General features: G+C 41.5%; 1 protein-coding gene across 1 annotated transcript; it reads left to right on the top strand.

Annotated features, from left to right (window-relative positions):
- Positions 1–368: 368 nt before the first annotated feature.
- LOC144503323 (transmembrane protein 236-like) lies at positions 369–10322 on the top strand. The gene is made up of 4 exons (XM_078227695.1): positions 369–725; positions 2137–2209; positions 6636–6777; positions 7643–10322. The coding sequence occupies exons 1-4, from the start codon at positions 472–474 to the stop codon at positions 8263–8265; spliced, it is 1092 nt and encodes a 363-aa protein (XP_078083821.1). The 5' UTR covers positions 369–471; the 3' UTR covers positions 8266–10322.
- Positions 10323–10593: the final 271 nt, after the last annotated feature.

The raw sequence follows: 10593 nt of genomic DNA, 5'->3' as shown, positions 1-10593 counted from the left end.
ACTTTTCTCCTTAAAAAGGCCTCTGGTTGCTAAGCATCAACCTCATGTTTCTGGCAACTTTTAAGCACAATAGAAGCACAGTTTCAATTGAAATCAAAACCCCCAACATACACCTTTGTCCAGCAGGAGTCTAACTATAGGTTTACCCTTCCTTACACACCAAAGAAAAGCCAGAAAGATAAACCCACTTAAAACCATACCTTATTTCTAATATTTACGAATACAAATATAAACCCCTTAAAACTACCTTTGTATACTTGAAACTTTCAAAGAATAGCTGGCAATTTAAGTTATTTAATAACATATTTATGACGCAGAAGACAAAATGCTCATGCCATTAAACAATAAAGATCTATATTTAGCCTATCATTGCAGGAAACATAAGCAAAGAAAGTTAGGCAGAGTACGAAGAGCTGGCATAAATTGTGTTGAAATCATTAGAGCTGAGTGGAGTTTACAATTTAAAAAAGAATGATTTCCAGAAAGAAAGTCAAGTTTGTGGTCTTTGAAATCCTTCAGTTTGTTGCTCTGTCTGTTCCGACAATCGTTGTTGCAGAACGATTTGCCTCCATTGTTATGAAGAAAGGTTCAACAGTGGACTTTAAATCATATCAGCTCATACTGGCCTGTTCAGTGGCCTATATGGCTTGTGTGTCTTTGATCATTTGGGTTCCAATGAAGATTCTAATGTTCAAGAAGCGCATTCTGTCCAATGTGAAAGAATGGTAAGTGTTTTGGAATTATTCAAAATGTGTGACATACAGTTTTTGAATGCATTTGATACTGACTCCTTTATCATTCCAGTTACGATGCCATATAACTGAGGCTAAGCAAAGAAAAAATGAAAGACAGAGTCACAGGTATCTGGCACTCAGGAACAGATGTTTTAATTCTGGGATAATGGCCAGTAAAATGGCTGGCGAATCTTATGGCCGCACTTCATAGGTTTAGGTCCGCACAGATGGGATGAACATTTCATATTTCTGCTAGCTGTTGAATTAATTTAGCTGGTCTTTGTTCAGTTCCCAGTCCAGAATGTGTAACAATAATTTGGCACTAAATTGGAAGCCTTTAATTGTGCGTTGTTTTCATTTTTTCTGAACCAGTTAAGATGTTAATTTCAAGTTGGGGTTATTATTTTGAGCTGTTATTTGGGTGGGATGAGACTAATTTTAATGTACACCTACACCAGGTAATAACGTGGTTATTACGTGGCAAATGCTCTTTTTTTGTCTTTTAATTATATTCACATTTACCATTTAACTCAACCATCTGGAGACTAGGCTTTAAATTATGGCTCTGTGATTTACTCCCGGTTAATTAAAGGGAAAGCTGGTCCTTCATAGCATTAGCAGCAAATAAATTGGTCACTCTGTTGCCTCTCTTTCAAGCCAACACAATTTAAAATTGTAAGTGCTTTGAAATAACCTATGAATATGACAAATAATTAAGAAACTGCATTTTTCTTTTTCCTGAAGTAAAAGATTGCAAGTTTATGTTTTGTCAGGAAGGCCTGTTATTCATTGTTTAACTCAAATAATTGAGTAACTCGATGACTTTTGCAATAAAAATAGAGAAAATTGCCACCATGCAGCAGATCCATCAACACATGCAAAGAAATATTAATGTTTTGGATAGAAACCCCTTGGGGACTGATATGTCCGCTTTCGATGACTGACCAAAATCTGAAGGGAACCTCAGAAGGTCCAGAATTTTTAACTGTGCTAGAGCCAAAAGAAAATCTATAAACATGATTTACAATGTCGCAACTTCTTGTTTGCACTAGAACAAATAACATTTTAAAACCATGTTGTATTCATAAGTTTCTTTTAATTTAATAACAGTTCATCCCTATGGTTAGCGGGTGATCCTATATCAAGTCCTCATTATTTAATTCCTTTTCTTTTGACACTTCTCCTCATTCCACCTTGGCCTTTGGGAAAATAGCTTTAGCAGATTAATTTTAAAAGTTCCAGTGTGAGAAATTTATTTAAGTTTTTAAAATTGCAGCCCAGTTTTTCTACAAAGAAAAAAAGTAATTAGAATATATTGAATACATTTCTGATAGGAACCACACTATTTTCAATATTCTGGGAATATTAGCATTTAGCCGAGGCCATTTTATTTGTGTTTCAGGCAGCCAGCCTTGCTCACGCACCTGATTTTCACAACACTACCTTGCTTTGGCTTTATAATTGCAGGTTCACAGGTAATGGATTCTTTAATTGCTTATCATTTGTGACGTGCTTCTTCCTAGAATTCAGGATCTGTTAAAAAAAATTAAATATTACTATCATTGGTTACATAATCCAGTGATTGTTACATGTTAATTGACTTATTGCCAAATTGTCATAAGATGAGATATTATAAATAACATACATTTACATGGTGGCAGTTAATTGATTTCCTACAGTTTGAGTTGTTGCAATAATAGTAAACAAACCATCTGCAGAATTAGTTTATAAAAATTCATTGATGTCCTTTGTTGGCCGATTACTTCAGACCATGGTTGCTATTATTCAAGGACACTTCCTATTAAATCACAAGTGAATTCAATTTACCATGTCAACAGTTAGCGCAAAGGTATGTGATCGACTGCACAGTGTTAAGTAGAGTACAGTATTTCCTTCCACCCGGTGTGCATTCAAAGTGGTGCAGCGGGTGGGAAAAACAGTGTTGACTGGTGGTTTTCTCCACTGTATCATACAGCTAATAGTGGGGGGAAAAAGAGAAGGGGTGGCTCCCATGATGTCACACTGACGTCCGCCCTGCCAGTCACTTTGTTTTTCAAAGATGAATATTTCCAGCGGTTAGGAATTCGGTTACATTGACAGATTGGAGAAACCGGGCCTGTTCTCCTTGGAGTAGAGAAGGGTGAGAGAGATTTGATAGAGTTGTTCAAAATCATGAGGAGTCTGAACAGAATAGATAGGGAGAAACTGCTTGAGAATCAGAGGACACCTATTTAAAGTTATTAGCAGAAGACAAATGGTGACATGAGGAACATCTTTTTATGCAGCGAATCGTGAGGAGCTGAAAAGCACTACCTCAGAGTTTGGTGGAGGTAAATTCAATCATGGGATTTGGATAATTATCTGAAGTGAAAATACTTGCAGGGCGACAGGAAGAAGGCCTGGAAATGAGATAGTTGATTTGCTCTTACAGAGAGCTGACGTGAACATGATGGACCAAATTGCCTCACTTTGTGCTTTTCTCTGACTCTATGATTCGATGTACTTATACACTGGAAATCCCACTTAGTGAGAAATTTTGTTAATTTCTTTGGCAATATTTATTCATCACAGAAATTGAAAACTTTAAGGAAGATTAAAGGAGATATGACTGAAGTTACTCAATCTTTTTAAATACACGGAACTTTCTCAATGATTTTATACATATATATGCAAATGCCTTGCATTCAGCAAGAAGTCTCACAACACCAGGTTAAAGTCCAACAGGTTTATTTGGTAGCAAAAGCCACTAGCTTTCAGAGCACTGCTCCTTCGTCAGGTAAATGGGAGTTCTGTTCACAAACAGGGCATATAAAGACACAAACTCAATTTACAAAATAATGGTTGGAATGCGAGTCTTTACAGGTAATCAAGTCTTAAAGGTACAGACAATGTGAGTGGAGAGAGCGTTAAGCACAGGTTAAAGAGATGTGTATTGTCTCCAGACAGGCCAGTTAGTGAGATTTTGCAAGCCCAGGCAAGTCGTGGGGGTTACAGATAGTGTGACATGAACCCAAGATCCCGGTTGAGGCCGTCCTCATGTGTGCGGAACTTGGCTATCAGTCTCTGCTCAGCGACTCTGCATTGTCGTGTGTCATGAAGGCCGACTATAACACAGACTACACTGAGAGACTTTGCCGTTGCACCTCTCTCACATTCCTCAACCACCTCATACACCAGCTCTCCAGCAAACGCTGCATCCTGGAAACCAAGATAGAGTCCATATTCTCAACTTGTGCTCAGGACGCAGACCAGCTGCGAAACGCTGCCAAGCGGACGCGACAAAGGAACTACGCCATCTACATGCACACCAAGAACAGGAAACTTGAGAAACTCGGCATCACCACCAGCAGCAACCAAGCCTCCCCCAGTACCACGGTAGAAAACAGTACCACTGCAGGGAAGTCCATTGTCAACTTGTCGGACTACACACTTCAACCAGATGAAATCGAAGTTCTCAGCTGAGGGCTCAATTTCTGCCCCACCACCAAAATAGACCCCATCAGTCTCGCAGCAGACACAGAGGAATTCATCAGGTGAATGAGGCTGCGGGAGTTCTTCCACAAACCCCAAGAGGCCAACAGCGAACACAATGAGACCGCCAATGAACCGGAACAGCAGACAGAGAGATCCGCAGTGCAGCAACCGAAGAGGAAAGAGTCGAATTGGACTCCTCCGGAAGGCCGCTGCCCTCGACTTGACATGTATGCCCAAGCCGTCAGGAGGTGCGACACTATGGACTTCCTACAGAAACTCAGCACACATGGAGCAGTTGAACCAGGAGCACTCCTCGTCACAATGGATGTCTCGGCACTCTACACCAGCATCCCCCACGACGATGGCATTGCTGCAACTGCCTCAGTACTCAACGCCGACAACTACCAGTTTCCAGTTGCAATTTTACAACTCATCCGCTTCATCCTGGACCACAATATCTTCACCTTCAACAACCAGTTCATCATCCAGACACACGGAACAGCCATGGGGACCAAATTTGCACCTCAATATGCCAACATCTTCATGCACAGGTTCGAACAAGTCCTCTTCAACCGATATTATACACTAGATACATCGATGACATTTTCTTCCTTTGGACTCATGGTGAACAATCACTGAAACAACTATATGATGACATCAACAAGTTCCAGCCCACCATCAGACTCACCATGGACTACTCTCCGGAATTGGTTGCATTCTTGGACACATGCATCTCCATCAAGGATGGTCACCTCAGCACTTCACTGTACCGCAAGCCCACGGATAACCTCACAGTGCTCCACTTCTCCAGCTTCCACCCTAAACATGTTAAAGAAGCCATCCTCTACGGACAAGCCCTCCATATACACAGGATCTGCTCGACTCATCGATCGACAGTTCCGATGCGCCACTGCGAAAAACCGCACCGACCTCCTCAGAAGACAAACATGGGACATGGCGGACAGAGTACCCTTCGTCGTCCAGTACTTCCCCGGAGCGGAGAAGCTACAACATCTTCTCCGGAGCCTTCAACATGTCATTGATGAAGACAAACATCTCGCCAAGGCCATCCCCGCACCCCCATTTCTTGCCTTCAAACAATCGCACAACCCCAAACAGACCATTGTCCGCAGCAAACTACCCAGCCTTCAGGAGAACAGTGACCACGACACCACACAACCCTGCCACAGCAACCTCTGCAAGACGTGCCGGATCATCAACACGGATGCCTTCATCTCACGTGAGAACACCACCCACCAGGTACACGGCACATACTCTTGCAACTCGGCCAACGTTGTCTACCTGATACGCTGCAGGAAAGGATGTCCCGAGGCATGGTACATTGGGGAGACCATGCAGACACTACAACAAGGGATGAATGAACACCACTCGACAATCACCAGGCAAGAGTGTTCTCTTCCTGTTGGGGAATACTTCAGCGGTCACGGGCATTCGGCCTCTGACCTTCGGGTAAGCATTCTCCAAGGCAGCCTTCACAACAACGTAGAGTCGCTGAGTAGAGACTGATAGCCAAGTTCCGCACACATGAGGCCGGCCTCAACCGGGATCTTGGGTTCATGTCACACTATCTGTAACCCCCACGACTTGCCTGGGCTTTCAAAATCTCACTAACTGTCCTGGCTGGAGACAATACACGTCTCTTTAACCTGTGCTTAACGCTCTCTCCACTCACATTGTCTGTACCTTTAAGACTTGATTACCTGTAAAGACACGCATTCCAACCATTATTTTGTAAATTGAGTTTGTGTCTTTATATGCCCTGTTTGTGAACAGAACTCCCACTTACCTGACGAAGGAGCAGCACTCCGAAAGCGAGTGGCTTTTGCTACCAAATAAACCTGTTGGACTTTAACCTGGTGTTGTGAGACTTCTTACTGTGTGTACCCCAGTCCAACACCGGCATCTCCACATCATGACTACCATCGACATTGCATTCAGCCACAGAGACTACTAAGATCCTGGATTTGAACTCTGAGTTGTGCTGGCCTCGACTTGATTGATAGCAGAACTCTTAAAAATGATTAGTATCATGGAGCAGGGAGAGGATTCAGCATGGGATCATGTAATCTGGTGATAACACAATTATATTTCACTATGATGACTTGTACACCAATGTTCACACATGAGCACCAACAATCTTGATGAGATACCAGAGAGTTTCAGGCAAAAACTGGAAAAGATATTAGTGGACAGGTGTTCGTATTTTTATGTAAGTCAGTTTAAATATTATATCTGTCTGTTTAGAAGAGCAGTAAACAAGATTTTCTCTGCCATAGATGATAGATCAACTTTAAAGCCAATTTGAAATGAAAACAGATTACGTTACCATTTAATGTAGAAATGTCTCAGGATTGCAACTGATTCAATACTTTGTGCTGATTTGTCACTCGTATTTTTTTTCACAAGGTACAGCATGGCTCAGCCACAAACCAATCCAACTCAATCCAAAACTTTTCAGATTTTCCTGTGTCTCTGGTCATAATGTGCTTGATTTTTGTGAATATCATTGAAAATCTACGTAAATGGCAGCTGGTTGGAAAGATTGATGGTAAGGAACTGGCGGTTTATTTATCTGGTTGTTAAAACAGCAACCCATACATTTTCAATAGTAGCAAGTTATCTTGGTGAAATTGATAACAGTAAGACCTGCGAGGTAACAATTTAATCAAATCGTGTAACAGATCCCAACAACTCTGGCATGAAACATTTCCTCATGAGATCTTTTGCCAATGATTTTGAATTTATGACTTTTTGTTATTGGATCGATTCACCAGACGATTTCACAAAGTCTGTTGTACCTCTACAGGAGACTGTCCGGCGTTTTACACAGAGCTATTTTAACATATTCTGAAAAGAACTGATTATGAATCAAAACTTCTTCCCATCAGTGGTTCATTTTCCTCCAGCTGTGAAAAGTTTAATTGTTTTTTTGTTGACATCTATTAGAAAACTTGGGGATTAAAAAGGGGAAAAAATGATCATAGAATCCCTGCAGTGCAGAAGGAGGCCATTTGGTCCATCGAGCCTGCACTGACAACAATCCCACCCAAGCCCTATCCCTGTAAACCCATGTATTTACTCTGCTAGTTCTCCTGATGCTAATGAGCAATTTAGCATGGCCAATCAACCTAGCCAGCACATCTTTGGACTGTGGGAGGAAACCAGAGCACCGGAGGAAACCCACACAGACACTGGGAGAATGGGCAAATTCCGCACAGTGACCCGAGGAATTGAACTCGGGTCCCTGGTGCTGTGATGCAGCAGTGCTAACCACTCTGCCACCATGCCGCCCTATGATATATTAGAAATGATCAAGGTTTCAGATACAGAAGTTTAAATGTAGAATAATTAAAGCCTATTTGTTTCCTTGTAGCTCATCTTATATTTACTCATGCATTTGCTGTGCTCTAAAGGTATGTTTGGTGATGCTGCTTTTACATCCAATGGGCCTGTGCTCACAAACGTAGAACACATCTCAGCTGTTGCTGTGCAGCCAGACAGAGCACAAGAAAATCAAACAGCTGCAAAAGTGACAGAAAATGAATTTGCTTCATCTGTGGTGCCAAGAACATCAAGCAGATCTCAAAATCAGTTGCAGTCTGGTTCACATTCGACAAGTGTTGAGGACAGCACCTTGGAACATAAAATTCCGGCCTCGCTCAAAGTGCTAGCAGTGAAGGACTACAGAGCAGAAATATTTGTATCAGGTATCATTAATTGGTTGGATACTGTAGAGTTAGTGAGAGTTGCAGGCCTTAATTGTGTGATCACAACAGGATGGGTTTATCCCATTTATATTTTTAGCTATTTGTCACTCTTAAGAATTGCTCTACATTCAGCAAATCCATTTTTACCTTCTTTGGCGATTATGTTGCAGGATTTCCCATTCTTTTTTGTTCGTGTTGGCTTGATTGGAGTCATGGGATTTGTAACTCCTGTTTTATACCCATTAAAGAACATTATTGTTGTCATTACATTTATTTATTTCAACTATGTGACAAAATTTAAATGCTTCAACCAAAGTCAACGATTGTAAAAGTTGCATCTCAGTTGATTAATTCTATGTTTTGATATTTATTCTGCCATGGTATTAACGTTAATCCAGAAGACATTGATCTTATACAGTGGCTTTGTATTTTGAAGCATCAATGGGTGCCGATATTGAGTAGTGTGGCATTTGTTCAATTCCTCTGTCATGAGTTCTCGCACTCAAGCAGACTGCTTTCGGAAGGAACTGAAACATGCAGTGCACCCTCAAAGAAAAAGGGAAAAATGAAGTGAGATATTTGGTTTGCTTTTTGCTATTGCCTAGAAAATGATTCCATAAACAGTTGCTGAGAAACATTATCCCAAAGGCTAATGATTTAAGAATGAAGCAACAGGATGATTGATAGCTCAAGGACTTCCCTCTAATAGAAACAATGAATGTTGCCAGTGATCCAGCAACACTGACACAGAAAAAAAGACATGAGTTGAGAAAGTGAAGTTCAGTATGCGTGTCAGAAAGAAGACAAGAATCTCAAGCTCTCTGAGAAGAAGACCTGTAGGCTAGTGGGACTGAATAATCAGTTGTGGGACTCAGTAAGGTGATAATTTAGCAGAGATGCTACTAGAATACTAAGTTTAGGGAACTCATTTGTTTAATCTGTAGTTGATGAAACAGCAAGTTTAGTGTGTTTTTTGGGGGCCTCGGGGAGAGCTACAAGTTAGATGAGAAACTTCAAGTGAATGCTGAGGAATTCGACAACATTGTGGGCCGAAGGGCCTGTTCTGTGCTGTACTGTTCTATGTTCTAATTCATTCGAGGAAAACCATTTGAAATTGTGCCAGTCCTCAACAAGAAGTGTTTGTGTCAAGCTAGTGGACGCTCTTCACTGGTTAATGTCTGTAAAGATATTGCAGGGGTAAAGGAATAGTGGGAATTTGAATTGTCTTCTTGTGTTTGTATTGAGATCTTTACAACTTTTTTGGCTGGTGTAATATAGTTCAATTTCCTCGTTTGAATAAACGTTGTATTCTTTGCATTAAAAGTTCATCAGCAGACTCCTGTGAATTTGTTCAATAACTTTCCTCCAAGGTTTCAAAAAAAAAGTTAGGATCTATCCAGGTTTCGCTATGGCATCTGACTTGTCCAGTATTGACAGCAGCTGGGATCATAACCATAGTCTGCCACTCCGTCCTCAGACTCTTTCTGAAGCTTCTTGTCAGGGGATGCGGCTCAGTCCATTAGACCATCCTTTGCCAGAGCCTTCCCTCCCTGGAGTGCTAGATTGTTTAAGGCATGGCAGACCTAGATGATTAGTGAGACATGAGCTGGAGAATATTGCAGAGAGCCACCTGAATGGTTCAAGCATCAGAATCACATTTTGAGCAGCCTCTGTCCTTGCATTCCTTGCCAGCATCATGAGCCATCTCTTAGCGGGTATCCCTTGTCTGCATGAAGCCAACCGTCCAATGGATCTCGTGGACAGAACATCTGTGGAACTTGGTCGTGTATCTAAGGATGTAAAACTTGTGACTACTTTCAGGATAGCTTACATACACTTGCATGTTCCATTAATGATGATCACAGGTTGGGCTTTGATAGAATGAAAAACATTACAATCAGCAAATGTCCCTGGCTGGCCTGATGGAGCTTCGATCGCCACATGCATGCAATCTATCACACTTTGAACTCTGGGAAATGTAGCAATACACACAAGCACTCTAGTTCTTTGGAACTGACTAATGTCATCGGTGGTGAAGGAGGAATGAAATCTTTTGCTTGCCTGAGCATTGCATCTGTCATTATCTTTATGCAGTGGTGAGCTAAAGCAATCTGTGAAGATACTGAAGGTAATTCATCCTTTGCCTGCACACACACTGCACAGGATGGTGTCTTTTCCTACTTGTCTGTACCTTTCAGACTTGATTACCTGTAAAGACTCGCATTCCAACCATTATCTTGTAAATTGAGTTTTCCAACCATTATCTTGTAAATTGAGTTTGTGTCTATATATGTCCTGTTTGTGAACACAACTCCCACTCACCTGATGAAGGGGCAGTGCTCCGAAAGCTTGTGACTTGTGCTACCAAATAAACCTGTTGGACTTTAACCTGGTGTTGTGAGACTTCTTACTGTTTTTTCCTATCACAGAGTGTCTATCTTGTTTATCTTGTTCTGGCCCCTGTATGGACTGCAGAGTACACCTGTCACGAGACATTTGGCCTCTCTGTCTCCTCCTCATTTCTTCCTCACTGGAGGAGGCTCCTTGAGAGTGTACAATCTCCATGGTGGACTGCGAGCTTTGGTTCCTCTGCTGGGCTGTTCCCCTTCCAGTACAGCCCTGTCTCTAGAGCCTCCAAGCTTGTGTTTGTAGCTCGT

The sequence above is a fragment of the Mustelus asterias genome, chromosome 2, assembly GCF_964213995.1.
Source record: "Mustelus asterias chromosome 2, sMusAst1.hap1.1, whole genome shotgun sequence".
NCBI lineage: Eukaryota > Metazoa > Chordata > Chondrichthyes > Carcharhiniformes > Triakidae > Mustelus > Mustelus asterias.
The sequence above is the reverse complement of the archived record's forward strand: the minus strand, read 5'-3'. Positions and strand labels throughout refer to the sequence as shown.

Excerpts from the sequence above, each read along its gene's own strand:
- LOC144503323 (XM_078227695.1), top strand. The coding sequence starts at position 472 with ATGATTTCCAGAAAGAAAGTCAAGTTTGTGGTCTTTGAAATCCTTCAG. Across the intron at positions 726-2,136 it reads CTGTCCAATGTGAAAGAATG|GCAGCCAGCCTTGCTCACGC; the intron begins GTAAGTGTTTTG and ends TTTGTGTTTCAG. Across the intron at positions 6,778-7,642 it reads GCTGGTTGGAAAGATTGATG|GTATGTTTGGTGATGCTGCT; the intron begins GTAAGGAACTGG and ends TGTGCTCTAAAG.